This window comes from Typha latifolia, chromosome 7 (assembly GCF_019914945.1).
Source record: "Typha latifolia isolate L0001 chromosome 7, TyphaL0001v2, whole genome shotgun sequence".
NCBI classification, from domain to species: domain Eukaryota; kingdom Viridiplantae; phylum Streptophyta; class Magnoliopsida; order Poales; family Typhaceae; genus Typha; species Typha latifolia.
Genome location: NC_133092.1, coordinates 3,280,050 through 3,300,399, shown reverse-complemented (window position 1 = coordinate 3,300,399; position 20,350 = coordinate 3,280,050). Strand labels below are relative to the sequence as shown.

Sequence of the window (20,350 nt, the reverse complement as noted above, 5' to 3'; positions counted from 1 at the left end):
ATAAATCTGGACCGTGAGATGGCTAGGGATGGATGAAAAAGTGACCGTCCGATTCAATTTTTCGGTGAAGGTGGAATGTGCCACGTCAGTGTGGGAAGCACGATAAAGACGTGCAGGCGTTATCGTGTGCGTGCGCTCACGCCAACGGAACTGTCGCTGGCAGAGGCGACGACTTCGGCTCAACTCGTACTCCAACTTAATTGTAAAATTGCAAGTCTACAGGGGGTTATATGATAATTTGCACCGTTTGTATTATTACCATATACAAAGGACTTCATATTAGAATAGTTCAAAGCATTAACCTGGATGCTAATCGATAATCTATTTGTTGAAATTGACATGAAATATGTATGTATTCCGTATTGGTTGTATAAGTCGTCTTTTAAGCTTGGTAAGAGTAGACTTTCCGGGAATTACAACACATTTATAAAATTCACGACTGTTTCATATATTTATAGAATTGATAGGATAGAACTTATTTATGTCTCAGAAGTCATATTTAATAAGAATGATGTAGAAATAATAGAATGGTATGAAGTCTTTAAATCTCATCGGATCGAAGATAATTTATGCCTTTTGAATATCGATACTAATGTCAAGTTGATCTGGTTTTCGTTTTAAGATTCTTAGTTCATGTTACCTCTCAGTTTAGCCTTTGCACGTCTTAAGAACGTATGGGTTTAAGGCCTACTCATGGCCACGTCCGAAATGCTCCATGCCTACATCATGGGATCATATCCAGCAGAACAAAAGTTCTTTATACTAGGAGTAATTATATATAACATTGCATATATTGGGAAAAGATTATGATTCCAAATTTGTTGTATATATTGGGCTCTCATTTCGATTCCATACATCTCAATCTCAGTTTAGATATGTGATTCAACAAGATATTTTTGGGCGTGGCCCTAGCTCTTTTCTAGGGTTTGGTCGCTGCCTTCTCTCCCGAGAGAGAGGAGTTTTTCGGTCGGTCTTCACCCCCTCTCCTCCTCTAGCCGGGTGCTAGGAGAGGGGAGCGACTCTTCTCTTCTTCTTCTCCCCATAAAATTTTTCCCCTACTTTTCTCGCCTTCCTTGCTTGTATCGAGGCTTACCGGCCCCTCCTTCGCCTCCATCTTCATCGGTACCTTCCTTTGCCTCCTCCGTCGAATTCTTCTTCGTTGGAATCTTTCTCCCTCCTCTTAGTGGCACATCCTCCAACTCGGATGCCCTCTCCGGTCATCATCACTTGCCACGGTAGGTCCCATGTTTACTCACACCATTTCTGCTCCCTTCTACTTCACTCTCCACCACCGCCTTCGACCCTTGTGCCGTGGTGACTGTTGGCCTCCCCGGTATGTCTGAGATCTCAACAACATCCTCCTTCCGCCATTGTTGCTCTCCTCAATCGTCCGCTCGCCTCTTGCCGGGTCCACTATGTTGTGACTGCTACTTGACGCAAAAGCTATCATGGATGCCGAAAGTTGGCTGCCCCTCTGTCGGGTAGTGATGCAACTGTTGCCATAACTAGCTATTGTGTAGATACTGACCTGGGATTCTCAGTTTAATGCCCAAGCATGAATTGGTGGCTTGTTTGGCCAGTGTTATCGACTTAGTCGGTCTCTATACGTGTTGGGTCTATTTTGGATGGGATTAACTATAGGATGTCGACCATTTGTTGAGAAACGCTTTGAGTCCAAATCTCTTACAACTGCTCTTATTTGTAGAGCGGCATATGATAAACAAGAACAGTTAAATTTTGGACTCAGAGTCCCTATACCGCTCTGCAAATAAGAACAGTTGCAAGAGATAGTTCACAACATTCAACCTGCATTAGGAGTTAAATTTTGAGGAGTTGGATATATGAAATCCACAGCTCTGCCCTAACATTTGAGGGTTGATCCATTTGTGCGTCAGATGTGCGGCAAGGATAACAGGATGAGGAGGATTGCTTAATTGAGTTTATAGCCTTTTTGGAATAGAGGTATATGCCAGATATTGATTTGTTGGAATGCAGATGTTGTTTTTTATTTATCATTCATGAGCCCAAATGTTAAATATGAGCTAGACAAAGGGTCAATACTCCTTGGCTGCCTCTAGTAGAATAGGTTAGTTCTTCACTCAGGTGTGATTAATCATAATTAATTTTGAGATTCTCGGTTATTGCTCAGAATTCTCTGTCGCTGGATGTTCCGAGAATTCCATCTGGGAAAATTCTCAATTTGTACCAACTATCAATCATTTCCCATCATAGTTCGATTATTTATGTTGTCGTCGTCGCATACTTCAACTAGTGAAAAGCTAAAAAATATGAATCTTTTTCTTTCGGGAGAGTGAAATTTTTCCCAGAGATAAAGGAGATACTGTGACTCTGATTTCGATCATTTTGCATGCATCCATTATGTTGGATTATAACATAAAGGAAAATATATATATATATATATATATATATATATATATATGTATCAGCTGTTAACATGCCAAAAAGATTAGATGAGCAATGAGAACATTTTCTAAAAGTCCGCAAGTTTCTACTCCCGTGGTATGAATAAGAACTTGTTTTCCTATTGGATTTAGAAGAGTTTTATACAGGCCGGTTGCTGGTCGGCGTCAATCGCTGGGAGTGACCTGCAAGAAGATAAACTTTGATTGGATACTGTCATTGTCAGCCGAAAAAGAATGATCTTCATAGTCATCTGATGATAAGGCACCTTAATTAATCTTCATTGGTGGAATAAGTAGACTCCACCAAACCTCTCAAATCCTATTAGGGTGGTAAGTCTCAGGTAACTATTTTCAGTCGTTTGCGTGTTTCACTCTCTTTAATGCCTTCTTGCTGGAGCCAGCATTAGCTGATTATTTTGATTGGATTACATTAAGAAAGGGAGAAGACAAGAGAAGTGTTTCAAATTGATAATGGGGAGGAGATATTTTCTGTCTCTGTCTTTCTTATCTTTCTGTACAAAGTCAAATGTAAGTAATCTGGAACCTATCATCCCTCCTGCTGAGTGGATTCCTTACTTTTTGGCAATCAAAATCTCACAGCGAGAACTACTATCCACTAACACAATCACTTTGTTGAATAATGCAGCAGTACGAGAGGTCAGAGGGAGACTTCAGCAAACAATTGGCGAGGTCATCTATCCTCTATTTGTCTCTATGAGGAAGAAATCATGATAGCTAGACGATCTTATTTGTACAAATGATACTCCAGAAAAGCCGTTTCTAATTAACAGAACGCGATTTGGATCAAAGGACAGAGATGATGACAAGCAAGAGAAGGCTTTTCCCGGGAGGAAATGATAAATTTGAGGATGTGATAAAGAGAAAGGTATTCCTATTCCTTAGCCGCAAAGATAGTGGCCATCAAAAGGGGAAGGGATGTTCTATCACAATCAAAGAACAAAACCTTTTGGAGTACTATAATACCCAGACTTGTTTTCAGTTTTTGTTTTCTGTTCTCTGTTCCTAGGAAAAGTTGTATTTAACACCAATTTGCAGTTTACACTATCTATCTTTAATATTTATAAATTAAATCCTATATTTTATTAAATACGTGCAGAAAATATTCTATTATTAAAATTATTAACTAAACTACTAGATTAAGTTAACTATACTTAAAAGATTATGGAATCCTACCTAACGCCCTATATTTATCCAAAGTATACTAAATTACACCTAACTTTACTCAAGTTATACCCAAGCTAATTGGGCATCTTTCTCTTGCTTTCAGAGTCCCTTGTCTAGACAAGAAGAATCCCGAACCGTACCCAAATTTTTTGTATGAAATTTATGATATTTGTAAATATTAAAAATAAAGAGTATAAACCACAGATAGATTAAAATATAGGATGTTAAATGCAAATTCCTCTAGATCCTGTTAATAGTATTTAAAAAAAAAACACGAGTAATTAATACTTTTGGTCGCTGTTGTGGTAACTACTACACAATTTCCCTTACATAAAGAAAGCTATTTGAAGCTTCTTCTTCTTCTTCTTATTTTTAACATTAACTGTGGTTAACTTTTTGTGGTTGCTGGCAGACTTATAGCAAGTCTTCATCAGGGAGGGAGACAGCTCAAGTCTATAGTCTAAAAAGTAGTTAAGCTGAAGCAAAATTTCAAGCCAAGCTCATATATTTCATAATTGTGATTGTTGGACTTGGACCCGGGTCAAAACCTCTGGATCCGAGTTGACCTAAACCAATTTGTACCCCTCCCAATCAAATATATTACACACTATTCTAATAGCTAAATAGCTATATATATATAAAGCCGAGCTCGTTCTCTAACAACTGTACAAACTTTCAAAAACAAACGGCTAGAGGTCTCCCCTTTCCTGAACCATCGCACCCTCTGGGTCCATCTGAACCGGCCGAGCCGGACCGGTCCGGCACACCTCCAGGCCCTGGCGGCACGTGGGGCAGGAGGACCGGGCCGCGAGCCACCGGTCGATGCAGGCCACGTGGAACCCGTGGTTGCACCTTGGCAGCACCCGCACGTGCTCCCCGGGTGCGAACTCGGAGAGGCAGATGGCGCACTCGGACCCGGTCCCCGCGAACCCGAGGCCGAGGCCGGCCGAGTAGACTAAAGTGGGGAGGGCTCGCAGTCGCAGGGCGTCCTTCCTCGGAAACCGGGCCTCGCAGGGGGGCCCTATTGGGCCGGGTATATCCGGCCCGTAGCAGACCCGGTGCCTGACCCGCAGCACGCAGCGCACCATAGCGTTGACGACGAGTGCGCAGATCACGCCGCAGAGCATGATAGCGAGCACCAGGATGACGTTGGCGTCCAGTGAGTTGAAAGGGCTGTTGGTGTTGGATATGGCACTGGACCCGGCCGGTGGGGTCAAAAGCTTCCTAGGCTGGGAGCCTACTTCCATTACGAGGGATAAAATGAGCCAGAAGAGAGAAGGAGAGAGTTAGGAGTGGATCGATGGCTGTAGAGATCTTGGAGGATGGTTAGAGGAGGAGTATATATAGGAATGGAGTGTCTAAAAGCTAACCATAATCGTTGTTAGTATTGGTCTAGTGGGTGGAGATAAGTTGTTCTCGAGGGCGTAGGTAAGTTGGGTGATTTGGTGTAGACCATTGCGTCTAATTATTATTTAGAGAAGTGAGTATGGATGAGTGTATCACCGATGGACGAAAGGTGCAACATACCGTTATGATCACGTTTCGGATTACTTTAAGTTGAAATCGAAGCCTTTAGCAGTATCAAAATGCATTATGACTTGCCACGACTTTAAAGGAGGCATGGCCCAAGCGGCGCACTTAGATCTATCATTTCCATTAGTATGTAATAATATCCGAGATCGGGAGCCTCCACTATGAGGGACCTCCCCCCTAGATCCCAATCTCCTTCTCGGCCAATGGGAGGGAGACACGTGCCGGACAGCATGGGCAGCTGCTGGTGATGTGTCAACACCAGGGTGGGCGTCGACTGCCCTCGTGGCAAATGAGGTCCTCCTCCGTGTCGTCCCGCGTGGCGAGTTCCATCTGACTGTGTTGGGCTCTCTGTTGGTTGGCGTCTCTCTTGCACTTTTGTTTTTTTTTTATAAGAATAAATACAATTAGCTCCGTATACTATTAGGTTTAACCACAAGCATAAGTATTTAAAAATATATTATTTATTTTATAAAAAACAATTTGCATCGAGAGTGCGTGAATAGAGTCAGACTAATTATGTAAAAAGATTATGAGCCTAAGTATCTACTGTTCGGCATATAGGTTCACTCTAAATTATGATTAAAAAATGAATTAATTAAAAGCTTTTATTATTTTCGTGCTGACTTGTCAACTATTTATTTGCTCATCAGCGAGGGTCATTTGCGACGTCAGCTGAACTTGATACATCCACGTCGAACTAGTTGGTCCCACTCTGTTCACGTTTCATCTACTGACACGTCAACACCAAAAGAGCCGTTCAAGATACATCTGAGCTGTCATAATTAAAATAAAACCCACTAATTTCTTATATGTGACTCAAAACTTAGTAAAAGATAAGCCGTTCAACAAAGTAGATACATTTCGGTGGAAAGGGGAACAAAAACAAAGTGGATATGTTTTAGAAGGAAAATTATATCAAATGATATTTGTAAGGCTATCAGTGATATCAGAGAAAATAAAAATAAAAATAAAAATAAAAAGCCACTCTGGTTACCTAAGTTGGTTGGTTGATGTGATTGGTAAGTGCCTTGGAAGTGTAACTTCTTCAGCGAAAAACTTACGAAGAAAACCCCAAATTTTGTTTTTATTAACATCCACATCCTGTTCGAAAACTATTTATCATTAACCGTCTTATTTTTGTCACAAAAATAATATGTCGCTAGTTTTCTTAACAATCAATTATCATATAGATGAGTTAAAATAATTTTTATATTTTTTAATAAGTTTTAAGATAAAAATAAATTAACAAAGTATATATATAGTCAAATGAGGAAAGATATTTTTTTTCTCTTAATGAAATATTTTCTTTCTATTTAGATATTGTTAAGGTAAAATTAAGATGCTTTTGAGATATTTTAAGTGAAATATGTTAGGTAGACAGAAGATCAGTCTAAGTGAAATAGATTTTGACATTAACTTTAGAATTCAACTCAATCTAAATACTTAAACTACTAGGTGAGAACTTAAGAATTTACCAAACTTTTTTTTCTAACTTTCTAATATAAGATTAAACACTTACATATAATACTCAAAAAAATATAGATGTTGAACTATAAATATCTATGTGATTTTTAAAGAACCATGATTTTAAATACGATTTTTTTTAAAAAAAACTTTGAGCTTAAAAATTAAGTGGCCTTGGTCCACATATTATGATGATAGATTAATAATGGAATAAAAAATTTTAATTTATAAAGTATTTTAATATCATATACCCACTTACTCAGTATTTTAATATTATATACCGACTTACTCGAATCTATGAAAGGAAAATGAATAGAAATTGAAGAAAATTCTCAAAAAAGAGGTAAAATACAATTCATAAATATGCACGTGCGAAATCCGATCCATTTAATTTAATGTAAATAAATGAGCCAAATGGCTTTTGAATAAAAAAAATTAACATTTTTTAAGGTATAATCAATCAAAATAACTAAAGCACTCTTTTTAAATAATTATTCATTTTTATAAGTATGATAAGAGTTTGCGCTATAAAATACATTACATAAATTAGTCTTAAAAAAATAATATTAAATGCTAGACTTGGTTTGTTTTATATGTCTGATTTATTATAATGAATTTTATTAGTGTAATTGGCTCATTTTTTGACATTATTTAAATCAAATTATGCATAACATATACATTAAATAAACATAAAATATAGGGTGTATTTGATTAAAAATTTCTTTACTTTAATCTATTTAAACTCAAAGCAATGGAGAGTAATTATCTGATCCTTAAAAAGTCTCCACGAGCTCATGCCAGCGGAAAGTGCGGGTTGGCCTCTTTCTGATAACTTATTATTTTTGCTTATATAGTGGTACACTTTGCGTGTTCAAATTGTTGTATGATTAATTAAGGTGTTCATATCATCTTTAGAGATATAAGGTTGAATCAACTTTCAGGTCGGTCACTGTGCTCTTGAAAGGATCCAATCTAAATCGGAACCCATTCTTCTATTTTCAATCATAACTCAAATCTAAATCCAAAATCAAATCATTCTAGAATAATAATCGACTAAACTGACAATGTCTTACAAAAACGAAAATGAGATAAAAGGAGCACAATACCACGCTTTATTTATCTTACAATATTCGGCATTCTCAAAAACACCATATTTAACTACACAGAAGCACATACTAATACAAATTACAAAGGACACTAATATACACCAGATCGCTCCATATTCATCGATATGTTGTGTTCGCAATGACGGATTTAACCTCGAGCTTAATCCTTGACCTGCTCCTTCCCCGTTTCTCCATGCATGGCATTCTCCGGCAACCGGATAAACTTGCCGCTGCTATGCTCGATGAGGTGTCAGGTGTCTATCTTTTCCTCCTGCTCCTTAGACCGCTCGCTGCTGATATGGAGGACGTGGCCCTCCTCCACCTCCACCTCCACCTTCTTGAATCCCGGGAGGTCGGCCTTGAACGGGTCTCTGCTGTCTTCTTCGCGTCCATGCGGCTGGCGGCGAAGGCGGAGGTCTCGGAGGGAAGACGGACGAGAGAAAGAGAGGGCGATGGTGTTGCCGGTGAATGGAAAGCCCGATCCATTAACAATGAAGAGTAAACCAATATTTATGTTGCCTCCTCTAATACACCCAATAGGAATGTTAAAAATATCATGCGAAAAAAGGATGAAACAGTAATATGTTATTTTCTATTAATTTCATCCTCTCTGTTATACTCTCTCTTAGTTTAAGTGGTCTTGTTGTTGTAGCGAGAAAATAGTATAGTAAATACTATTCTATAATTCAGGAGTGTAAATGTAATTAAATTATTATTATTATTTTATCAAAGAAAAATTGTTAGCTTATTACCTTTAAAGCCCAAACTCTATTATAATGGCCTTCAAAGCCCAGTAGATCCAAATAACTTCATGAGCCCAAAAGTTATGCCCATGACCACCCCCCCACCACCACCCTAAACACAAGCCCTCCTCACCGGAGCTCCGCCCATCGCCGCCCCGGCCCACCCGAAAACGGCCAACGCCGAGCTCGCCGTCGCTGCCACCACTCCCAACCTTATTCATAGCATAAGCTTGCACAGCCTCGAGCCCACGAAGAATAGTCAATGCCTCCCCATGGAGGATGCTCAAGCAATTGTCTAAGAAGATGGCTTTGCTCCTAATGAACCAGTCTGGATATATGCTGATGAAAAGTCCTATACCACCTTCCTGACTACCGCGCCAAGCAGCATCAACTTAGCAAGTTGTGCCTGCCTGGTTTAAAATCGCCCGATGTTGTCTTCTCCTATCTTTGCTCGAGATGCACATAGGAAGGGTGATTCGCATGGAGAGGACACTGTTTTAGATCATCAACTTTGGCACAAATGTTAGTGGAATTGGGCTTGTTATATCTAAAAATAACATTGCTTCTAGCTTTCCAAATGCATTAAAGAAGACAAAAGTCGTACTCGACTTGCTCTGCCGATATCTAGACTTGTAATAAAAGAATCCATGAGTCCAATCTGATCCATGATTCCTCCAGCTTCAGACCAAGGCGGGAGTGAAACCAGGTTGCTGTCCAACTCCAGCTCCAGTAATAGATGTTCTACTGTCTCAGCTAAATCTTAATATATTTTATGGCTACATCTTTTTTACTCACAAAGTAGTCAATAAGATTAAATCACTAATTCAAGATTTTTGGTGACTACTTGAGGAATATTGCAAACCAAAAGTTTAAGATTCACTGGTGGAATATGTTATACAAGCAAATCCTAAAAGAACTTATGTTTTCAACTACTGAGAAGATGTAACTTCGAAAATAGTTTTCAAAACTCAATTAATTTGCCAACGAACCGGAGACTCTCGTATCGTTGCAACATGTAATTTTTTAAGATTTGCTATTTGAAAGATACATCGACAATCTACGATAATATTTTTTAGGGGTTAAATACAATGTTTATTTAAAGATAATTTGATTTAAATTTCTCTAAAATATTAGAGTGTTTTTATATACACTCTTTTAACCTTTTATTATCTACATACATTTTCTAAACTAAAAAAATATATTCTTATATATTCTTGCACTAAGAAAAAAAATTACTATACCTCTAAACTAAAGAAATAATTAATTCAAGATATATATGTATAAAATAAAAAATATTTAAAGAATCCATATGAAAAATAATAATTAGTCAGATACCTAAGTAAAATTATCTCTACTTATTTATAACCGTCACACCACCTCTCACTAATTTTTCTTCTAATATGAGAATTATATTATCCCATTTAATCCATTATTTAAAAATTAGGTAGGATGGAGGTGGTTCAAAGTTTCAAATCGAATTCCCCACCTTTTTTTTTTGTTGTTCTTGTCGCGGGAGAAAAATTCCGGCAAGTGGCAACGACTATCTAAGTCGGCAGTGATTCGTCCACCTGAACCCATTCCCCAAAAACGAACGATTGTTCTGAAGAAAATTTCTAATTCAACCCATCTTTTATTACTATTATCTGATCAACCCACGTCCTCTTTGACTTATTCAAATCAATGTCTTCTTCTTCAAATCCTCAGTCTTTTAAACTAATCTGATCAGTGGTCACCATATTACTACTGTATGTACTACTACTACTACTACTACTACTACTCCAGAAATTACTAAAAGATAATAATCAATAAGAAATAGCCAGGTGATGAATTCGGAAATAACAGAAAAGAAAGGGGGTTAATTAAAAGTTTCCCACCAGTCACAATTATATCCCATACGATTACGTAAATCACTCTTAAACCATTTACCCTTCCACAGTTCCACTCCTTTCCACGTTACAGATGACTGTCAGATCGCCTGGCTGCAGGAATTTCCTGTATAACTCCACACGGCAGCCAAAGTGTAAAGAGTTGAATGGTAGAAATTCGTCCGGTAGTCGGTAGAGTGAAAACGATAACAAAAGAAAGCACAAGATTCCTGCATTCCTGGCTGCAGCCGATCGGCTTCCTTCGCACATCTACCCCTTTTTCCAATTCCAAGCGCTCCCTTCCTTGTTTGTCCCCCCTCAAACCTGAATCCCACAAATTTCCCGTCCTCCTCGATCTCCTTCGACGACTTCCGTAGCGCAATGGAGAACACGGCAACGACTTCCCTTTACCAAGCGAGGACTCGGCGGAGGAGTCGGATCCTCCGCCGGTGAGCCCGATCGAGCTGCTCCCCCAGGACGCGCTCCAGAACGTCCTCTCCCGCCTCCCCCTCCGCGATGCGGTCGTCTGCCGCCCGGTGTCCCGATTCTTTCTCACCGCTCTCTCCTCCTCCCCCTTCCTGTCCCTCCTCCCCCCTCTCCGCCTCCTCCTCCTCCGCCACCCCCGCCCCTCCCCCACCAATCTCCACGCCTTCGACCCCTCCCTCCGCCGTTGGATCCGTCTCCCCCTCTCCTTCCTCCCCTTCCCCTCCTCCTCCCCGATCGCTTCCTCTCCTTCCCTCCTCTACCTTTGGGTGGATCCGGTCGCCGCCCCCGTCACTGCTCATCCCCCGAAGTCCCTCGCCGTCTGCAACCCCCTCGCCGGATCGTACCGCCTCCTTCCCCCCCTCGGCTCCGCCTGGTCCCGCCACGGCACCGTACTCGCCGGGGACGGCGGTGCCGCCATCGTCCTCACCGAGCTCGCCGCCCTCGCCTACGCCCCCGGATCAGATCGTTGGCTAAAATACCCCCTCTCCCTCCCTTCCAAGCCCCGGTCACCTATCCTCACCGCTGGCGCCGTCTTTGCCTTGCTTGACGTCGGCACTCCGTGGCGGAGCCAGTGGAAGCTCTTCTCGTGCGACCTCGGCGATCTTTCCAAGAAGGGGTCCGGGTGGGCTCCGCTCGAGAGGGATCAGTGGGGGGACGTCTTCGAGGTCCTGAAGCGGCCGCGGCTGCTGCCCGGAAAAGGCGGCCGGTGCGTGCTCATGATCGGGGGGCTGCGGTCCTCGTTTGCGGTCGACGCGCCGTGCTCGACGGTGCTAATACTGAGGTTGGACCTGGAATCGATGGATTGGGATGAGGCCGGTAGGATGCCACAAGAGATGTACAGGTGCTTCACCGGGGCCGGGGAGGTCGGGATGGGAGGTGGTGGGATGGTGGTGGTGCCGCCTCCGGGGAATAACAAGGTGAAGGTGTTTGGTGGGGATGGGAGGGTGTGGTTCTCTGGAAAGAGAGTGAGGGGGAAATTGGCGATGTGGGAAGAGGAGGAGGTCGTGAAGTGCGGTGGTGGGGGAGGAGGCGTGTGGAGTTGGGTGGAGGGCGTGCCAGGGTACGGTGAAGGGGTGTACAGAGGATTTGCCTTCGATGCGGGATTCACCGCCATGCCTTGATTGATTGTTAAACTGGTGCGTTTTTTCTTCCTCTTATCATCTTGCCTACCTTCCATATTATATGCTAGGATTTTTTTTTTATCATTGTTCAGCTAGAAGTCAGGGCAGTGAGAATTGCGTGGGCTTGCATTGTGGTGTTGTAACATTAAGCATGTGGTTGATTATTTCTAGCATCATAAGTTGGATTTGTATATTCTTGAAATCCCTTGAATGGCATTAGTTGGAATTCGAAATGTGAACCTTTGTATTGGCTCTATGAAGAAGCAGTGTACATCCTGTTCTGTGGGCTGTTAGTTCCATGATTAAAAAATCATGGTGAAAGTGACAGAAAACTTACCTATTAATCCTCACAAAGCAAAAAGTTTGTGTTTGATCCTTATACCAAGTAGATATAGCACATCTAAATTGCTTACTGTAGAATGCCTTTTGGTATACTAGGATTTGGTGAAGAAGGTGTCATTTTTTCTTTGCAAGATATTAAAAACAGTAAGATTTCAAATAGTTTATACATAGGTTAAAATCACATGCCTCAAGGAGGGGAAAATAAAAATGCGAAAACTTGCAATATGACAATCAATATCGTATATCTAACATATTGAAATGGATGAAATATTAAGTTATGCAGTGAAGTATGACTTTAGAGAGGGGATCTATGATTCTATCAGTGTGAGATCTTAATGTGTTGTTTGTAATGGTGGCAACTAGGTGTCTGGTACAATGGCTTCCTATGATTGTGAAAAAAGAATTGAAGTTATATTGCCCTAACTCTGAGTTGAGTAAACTTGATTAAGAGGAAGGACGGAGTCTTATCACATGGTTGGAACTATTAATGCCAATCCCATAATTGTTGGTGTTAACTTTTGGAGTACAAGGTTTTTGGCAAGGAGGCTGTCATTTGTGAAACCTCTATAGCTAATTAGGAGCTAGCATTTTGTCCTGCAAGTTACAATTATAATTATGCAACCAAGGAGCAAACTTGAAGTCCACACCTAATCAGATGTGACCTAGATCAAGGGAAATTTTGAGTAAAAAAGACAATTATAGACTTTTGTTTGTAACCATATCATATTTCTCCTTTGGACTGGTGTGCCTAATATTATGATGGGGTAAGTAAGATATACACATAGAATTGTAGTCTTCCTAATCATAATCCTAATAAGACAAAGACCTGAGAGTAACACAGGCCGGAGGATAACCGTCAATAATTTTGATGAATATTACATGATAATAAGATCCTTCCAACAAACTTGAACGCACAACACTACCAAGGTATGGGTTGCTCTTCTCTGTAAAAAAGAATATAGTTTTAACATTCTTTGTCATTTCCACCTGTATTTTTGTGTGCGTTGTTTTATGGCCCTCCGCTTGCTTCTCTTAACATGTTTAAGGAATAGGAGAAAAAAATGTATACATGAGAAAGGGAACTTATTTTCATGGTAATGATTTCCCTCTTGTACGCAAGTGGTCAAAGGTGCGACTCATAAAAGAGCCTTTTCACTAATAGGGGTGAAGCTTTCACGCCTTGGCGGCGCATCCTTGGCTAATAACTCGAATTAGTTAACTGAAGCTTTAAAAGTAGAAAATTGCAATCTAGGCAAGAGATAAGGGTTCACCTTTTCCAATTAAACTTTTTAGGGAAAGGATATGCTAATTCCCTAACTTTAATCCCTTATAAAGGCCTAAACCCTCTTTTCTCGATTCATTTCCAAATTTCTAATTATGAAAGCAATTCATGTGCTTGAAGCCCTTCTAATTGGTCAATTACCTACCATTTGAAGGGAACAGAAGGAGATACTTCACTACTTTTAGCTGCCTATCCATCGGTGTCACCTAAGGGTGTAATTGGATCCAAGTTATCCATTATTGAATCCACTCTGAATCTGAGTTAGGTTCGCTTTTGTATATATCCGATCGAATCCGATTCAGTTACATATTCGGAGGTTAATATCTCTAGTTGAGTATGTACTTCTCAGAGAACTGGACAATAATATGGATTGAAAGGGTAAAAATTCCTCAAGCATTTTGTCCCATCTCTCTCAATATTGTTCAGGTTCATGTATAATGCTATTCTTGGTGCTTTTAATCCATCAAGTTTGTCATTGGTTAGGATATAACTAGCTGGAAACTTTGCTCAGTCTTATTTCATCTGCTTTATCTGATGTCTTTTAAAAAATCAAATATGAGACCATAACAACAAGCTACCGAATTTTAATGGATCAGATGAGTCTGTGCTAGTATTTTGGTTGTAGACATCACTAGAAACAAACTAGTCTGTGTTGATGTAGCTCTTAAGGTCAAGTGGTGCATAGGATGCTTTTTTTGTAAAAGGCCGGAATATTTTGACATGCTTATTTGTTTCATAAATAAGGAACAATATGCCTCAATATTATATGATAATCTAAGTCAAACATTTGATTATTGTAAGCTATGTTTGCTAGAATATCATGTAAACTATAAGCTATTTGTAGATTTATATCCCCAAAAAGGAACGCCCTTATTGGTTAATATATTCTATTATGTTCATCGATAATATGCTTCATGGGCTTAGTCAAAGTCAAATGTTTAATTGACTAATATTTTAGAAGAGTAGGAGCAAACCATGCAAGTCTTTTAGGTCAAATGCATGGATGGATAAATTTTCATTTATCTGATTTTCAAATGCTTTTCAGCTTGTTGTGCCCAAAACATTGGGTTTTGGATGTTTGGGATATCTCTAACACCCATGCATACCAGTATTCTGTGGGCCACAGTCAACATGAAATGATTGACAAGCAATGCGACTGGGACAGGGAACCTTGAAAATTTTGGGTTGGGATAATGGTGTATTTTGCATTTTATTTGTGCATACATAATATGCATGTATATTGATACGCCTGTTTAGCCATAGCGCACAGAATGATATCTTGGTCACTTCATGTAAATTTGTAGAATCTTTGCTCTATTCACAATTGTGAGTTTTTCTTACCGAAGGATCAGAATCAGAAGTGACAGTGTTAAGATAATAATTTTGGTAGTTTAAATTGAATAGGAATCTCAAGTGTATCAAGCTGTTCAAAGCTCAACAAAGTGTTTAAATGTTTGGACATGGCGGTAAACTCAAAATTGTAGTGTCTTAGTAATGCTGTTGATAGGTGATTAAAGTGCAGTATGCAATTTGGTATAAAGATGCACAGTTCTTTCCTTGATTTTATCTGGTTTCATAATTAGTTGATTCCATACAGTAAATCCTTTCAGTTTATAGGATATTTATACTCTACTCTTTCAACAACCTGGAGAGTGGTTAAGGGAGTTTAATTCAATCGGATATCTCTCTTTTATGGATATTAATAGGTTCTCAATTTTCATTAATTGAGAATTCACTTCTGGTGCTCTTTATGTCAAGCAGGGTCAGCTCTGGCTCGGCGGCAAATATGTGGGCAGTTGCACACTCCCTGGTGAATGGTCTATATTGGTAGCAACTATCGAAAAAACTTGAGGAGGTAGCACAATGCAAAGGCCTGAGAAAGATGCATCAGTAATTTATCCAAGGAACCATTTGCAAGGGCATTACAGAAGTTTCTTTTGCCTTCTTCGAGTATCTTGCTCGAGGGAAACTTAATTTTGAATGCTCCATATGGCAATATATTTCAATGTTGATGAGATAAAGAATCATGTTTTCTTTATTATATTAAGGTAGGGTCTGATAAATGTTTACTGCACATTTTTCTCAGGAATGCTTCAATAGCATTTAACTAGATAGCAAACGGTATTGTCTTTTGTTTATTAAGTATTGCCCTTGGATTTGATCAATTAGTTTATAATACAGCTGACAATTTATTTCTCATTATCCAAAGAATTTAATGACAGGTCTTGTGAATCTGCGTAGTCAAGAAGCGAGCTTTTTCTGAAGCAATTCTTGTTGGCTTGATAAAGCTTGCAATAGGTTTAAGTAGTAGAATTACTCTGCTTTAGATTTGACCAGCTCACTTCGTCATGATTTGCGAGAAAAATCTAGTTTATTTTCTTCTTTTTTCCTATAGCAATTTTAGTGAGAATAATAGAAATGTTATTCAATTATTTATAACTTTTACTCTAATAATTATCTTCACATTTAATTTTATATTAATTAAATATAATAATAAGATTAATAATCTTAGTTTGAATATAAGTATAAAGAAGTAAAGTGACACAAACTAAAAAAATTATTACTTCGGTAACTAGGTGGAGTTATCTAGCCTCGAGTACGTGAGTTTTTGACCAAACTAGTCCTCTTCTATTTTTTTAAAAATTAAAATAGACTATCCGTTAAACTTATTATTAAATAATATTTAATTCACTGTAGTTATAAATAAAAATGCTAAATTAATTCGTGTTTTATGTATATAAATTTTTTTAGTTTAGCTTTTTAATAATTAAGATAAAAAATTACGTGACGATAGAAATACTGAACTAAAATTGAAAAGTGAATTTCAGTATAAAAATAAAATAAAATGAGTCTAAATAGGTCAAAATTTCCAATTAGGTTAGCTGAAATTTAGTACAACTGAAGCGACTGTATTTATGGAACTAAACTGTACAAGTGGACCCGGCACGAAAGATTCCATCCACTCGTCGTCGTTCGTCGCGTTGTGTCGGTCTCTTTACAAACGTAAATTTTGTTCGGTCTCGTAGCCCGTAGGCGTCGCGGTCGATTCTGGACTTGTCCACTCGGTCTCACCCCACTCGGTCGTCATAAATATTTATTAAAGACCGGCATAAGAGACTCAGAAGATGGTCATAATTACTACGTTTGAGTGGGGCCGGCGTCCATGAGAAAGCCTTGACCATTCAACTATTATATTCTAATAACAGATAAAAACGTGCCACAATTAGCTTTTGCTTTCCATACTTGGTTATAAAATTTGATACTTGGAACTTTGAGTGTGACGAAGGAAATGTAAATATTAGTTAACCTACATCCGTGATGACCAGGTTCACACCTAATGGTTGTTATTAGACCAATCATTCATATGAGGGAAAAAAAATGGTAACACACGTAGATTAAGATATCCCCTATATTTTATCTGTTATACGTAGATGAAAAAATTTATAGTAATCTCCTTATATAATAAATAAAAGATCTACTGTACGAGAAAACATAAAATAACTATAGTTAGCTAAGTGCCAATTAATGTGCTCATGAAGGTAGCATATTCTACAGTGTGCCTCTTCTTGGAAAGAGTTCTCATACACGTGGAGATATCATATTTATTTTTCTCGAGGGCTCCATTGGGTAATAATAGTATCGTCTTATCCTATGTGGCCCCTAGCTACACATTTGGCACCTCTGTATTCGTTGACTTAAAAGACATCAATCCTACGTACCGCTGCAATATTTTCTTCTTTCTCCTAACAATAATTTGTATTGGTAAATGCATAAGATAAGTAATTAAGGAGATGTTTATCTCATACTCCCGTGATTTATCGATCATTGGGTTTTGATTCCCTCGTCTTCCTCTTGGAAGCATGTGAATGCATGAAGGAAAGCCCTACGGCATGGATTATGGAGAATCCTTGGCCGTTGCACTTGTGATGCAGAGTGTCCGCCGTACTCGGTAGAGCCAGATTTGGCTCTCGAGTTTTGTCGTTGTCTCTCGAGTCTTGCGTTTTCTCCTCATCGCTTTGTCTCCATCTCTCCAAAGGTTATAATTTCCTTGGCCTTGTGGCCTCTCATCTCTCTCGATTCCAAGTAGTCATCCAATCAACTTCACCCACTCTAAATTCTCATTAAAAGTCTACATAGATATATGTTTGTGCTTGAGTTTTTCTGTATATTCTTTATATAGTTTAATAGGATTGGATCACACAGTACGGAGGGAGATATTTTCGACGAGATATTCCCAATTATAATGCGGCATATTTCTTCCATCTTAAGAATGAACAGGATGAGACCATGAGGACCTTTCAAATCGGCTTTGAGATCTAATATTGGTTTGAAAATTATATATCAGTTTCCCATTTCAAATGGGAACTTATAACTCTGCCGGTTATTATTCCCAAAGTTAAGCTGTCCGAGGAGAGGTTCAAATGTTGTTAGATGCCTTATATCTTTTTGATCAAGAGTTACCTAGCTAGGTTATTAGTTGGGTTGCAGTTTTCTTTTATTTAGTTGGTTCGCTAGCTCGCTGGTCAATGCTCACGAGTGCATGACTATTACAAGCTGTTACATCGAAGTGCCCAAAAGTAGAGAACACACAAAACCAATTTCATATATATTTAATCGATTCCCTACTTTTACTGGAAACATGGGAAGTAATACTCGAAGCAAAGCCCGTTATTACAACCATAATTTTAATTATAGGACGACATTATACAACAACTTGGAGAAACAAATTACACATGACAAAAGGGAAAAAAAACACCACATGAAAGAAATAATATTTTTTTTTTGACGTCCTCTTAATATGAAGCTCCATATCTTCCTTTATTCCAACTTTCACCAACCTTCCAGAAGCCTTAGCGTAATGCTGCTCATAATGACCATCAAGGAAGCTCCCTGCAATGTAGAAGAACAAAAAGGAAATTAAATAGTGGTATTTAATCAGCATTGCTTGGAGTATTCAGGTAGTAAGTTCTTAAGTAGAGTTGTACACAATAATACACTAATACTAACCAGAAAGTGGCTAGCTCACTCTTTTCTTTGGCATTGTCTGCTTACTAGTGATGAGGAGGAGGAGGTGGTGAAAAGTGAAAATGAGGTGGTTTAGGCCGTCTAATAGGAGGGACCCTACGGAATGGAGGCAAAGGGCGAGGAAAAGGGCGAGGAATAGGGCGAGGAAAAGGGTGGGGTAAAGTTATCTTAATATTTTTGTACTTAGGTAATGCTTGTAATGGTGAGAAAGGCGGTTTATGGGAAGGAAGGAGGTTGGTGGTGCTCCTTGGGTGGTGCTCCTTGGGTGGTGACGGTGGTATATAGGAAGGAGGTTGGTGGTGCTCCTTGGGTGGTGACGGTGGTTTATAGGAAGGAGGCCGGTGGTGCTCCTTGGGTGGTGACGGTGGTTTATAGGCAGGCGGTTGGTGGTGCTCCTTTGGCGGTGATGGTGTTGGTGGTGGTTTATAGGAATAAGGAGGTTGATTGGTGTGCTCCTTGGGTGGTGATGGTGTAGGAGGTGGTTTATAGGAATAAGGAGGTTGATGGTGGTGCTCCTTGGGTGGTGATGGTGGTATATAGGAAGGAGGTTGGTGGTGCTCCTTGGGTGGTGACGGTGGTTTATAGGAAGGAGGCTGGTGGTGCTCCTTGGGTGGTGACGGTGGTTTATAGGAAGGAGGCCGGTGGTGCTCCTTTGGCGGTGATGGTGTTGGTGGTGGTTTATAGGAATAAGGAGGTTGATTGGTGTGCTCCTTGGGTGGTGATGGTGTAGGAGGTGGTTTATAGGAATAAGGAGGTTGATGGTGGTGCTCCTTGGGTGGTGATGGTGTAGGAGGTGGTTTATAGGAATAAGGAGGTTGATGGCGGTGCTCCTTGGGTGGTGATGGTGATGGTAATGGTGGTGGTTTAGAGTAAGGAGGCTGATGGTGCTCCTTGGGTGGTGATGGTACGGGTGTAGGAGAAGAGTAGTAATCTGCTTGTGTTTGAAGTGGTAGGATCAAGAGGGAAACACACACTACCATGAGTGTGGAAACTATGGAGGCCATGGAGGCCTCTTTCTCTGCTCTTCTACCCATATATCCTTACTACCTAACTTGGTGTGCCTTGATAGCCATCTTCCTCCTGGTTTATATAGCCAAACTAGTTAACTTGGGTAGTTGCACTCCTCTCGGTAAGTCTATTAATGTATTACCAAAGTTATAGAGGTAAAAATATAAAACAATTCCTCTGTACTTCAATGCTAGCTGCCTTTCCTTGACCATTCAACTATATTCCAAAAGCAGAACTTTAAAAGGAAAAAAAGAAAGAACGTGCCTCTGTGGGCTAACTCTGTTCATCCAATTGTCTGGACCCTGATCTACTCTCTGGATCTCTCTCCTCTACGTATTATACTGCAAGCAAACAAAAACCTTTTCTACTTTTGCTTTTTATATATGGTTATAAATATTATTTGACTGTTGGAAGTTTAGTAAGCCTTAAGAGTGACGTAAGAAATGTAAATATTAGTTTATCAACATCAGTGACGATAAGGTTTACACCTAATGGTTGTTACCAAGCCCAATCATTCATATGAGGGGGAAAAAGATAGTAGCACACGCAGATGAAAATATCCCTTATATTTCTCTTCTCATCTTCCATCTACTCTACATTTAAGCTATTATCTCTCAGGACTCCGAATCTTTAAATCCACTGGAACTTATTAAACCTAGCTTGCTAGTTTAATTAGAGTTGTATAATATACATTGTAGTTTCCTAATAGAAGATCTACGGCACAAGAAAGCATAACTATAGGTAACTAAGTGCCAATGAATGTGCTC

At 39.5% G+C, this 20,350-nt stretch overlaps 3 protein-coding genes across 3 annotated transcripts; 2 read left to right on the top strand and 1 right to left on the bottom strand.

Moving 5' to 3' along the window:
- Positions 1-4,221: 4,221 nt before the first annotated feature.
- On the top strand, positions 4,222-4,879 carry LOC140792561 (uncharacterized). Its single transcript, XM_073143632.1, has one exon. It carries the CDS (start codon positions 4,431-4,433, stop codon positions 4,560-4,562), a length of 132 nt encoding a protein of 43 aa, XP_072999733.1. The 5' UTR covers positions 4,222-4,430; the 3' UTR covers positions 4,563-4,879.
- Positions 4,880-7,850: 2,971 nt separating this feature from the next.
- On the top strand, positions 7,851-15,749 carry LOC140792160 (SKP1-interacting partner 15). Its single transcript, XM_073143000.1, has 3 exons — positions 7,851-8,126; positions 10,697-11,941; positions 15,312-15,749. The coding sequence occupies exons 1-2, from the start codon at positions 7,851-7,853 to the stop codon at positions 11,924-11,926; spliced, it is 1,506 nt and encodes a 501-aa protein (XP_072999101.1). The 3' UTR covers positions 11,927-11,941; positions 15,312-15,749.
- Positions 15,750-18,128: 2,379 nt separating this feature from the next.
- On the bottom strand, positions 18,129-19,700 carry LOC140791849 (uncharacterized). Its single transcript, XM_073142533.1, has 2 exons — positions 18,558-19,700; positions 18,129-18,440 (listed from the first exon to the last, which is right to left on the bottom strand). The coding sequence occupies exon 1, from the start codon at positions 19,607-19,609 to the stop codon at positions 18,602-18,604; it is 1,008 nt and encodes a 335-aa protein (XP_072998634.1). The 5' UTR covers positions 19,610-19,700; the 3' UTR covers positions 18,129-18,440; positions 18,558-18,601.
- Positions 19,701-20,350: the final 650 nt, after the last annotated feature.

Excerpts from the sequence above, each read along its gene's own strand:
- LOC140792561 (XM_073143632.1), top strand. The coding sequence starts at position 4,431 with ATGCAGGCCACGTGGAACCCGTGGTTGCACCTTGGCAGCACCCGCACG.
- LOC140792160 (XM_073143000.1), top strand. The coding sequence starts at position 7,851 with ATGACGGATTTAACCTCGAGCTTAATCCTTGACCTGCTCCTTCCCCGT. Across the intron at positions 8,127-10,696 it reads GGCTGGCGGCGAAGGCGGAG|CGCAATGGAGAACACGGCAA; the intron begins GTCTCGGAGGGA and ends CGACTTCCGTAG.
- LOC140791849 (XM_073142533.1), bottom strand. The coding sequence starts at position 19,609 with ATGGGTAGAAGAGCAGAGAAAGAGGCCTCCATGGCCTCCATAGTTTCC.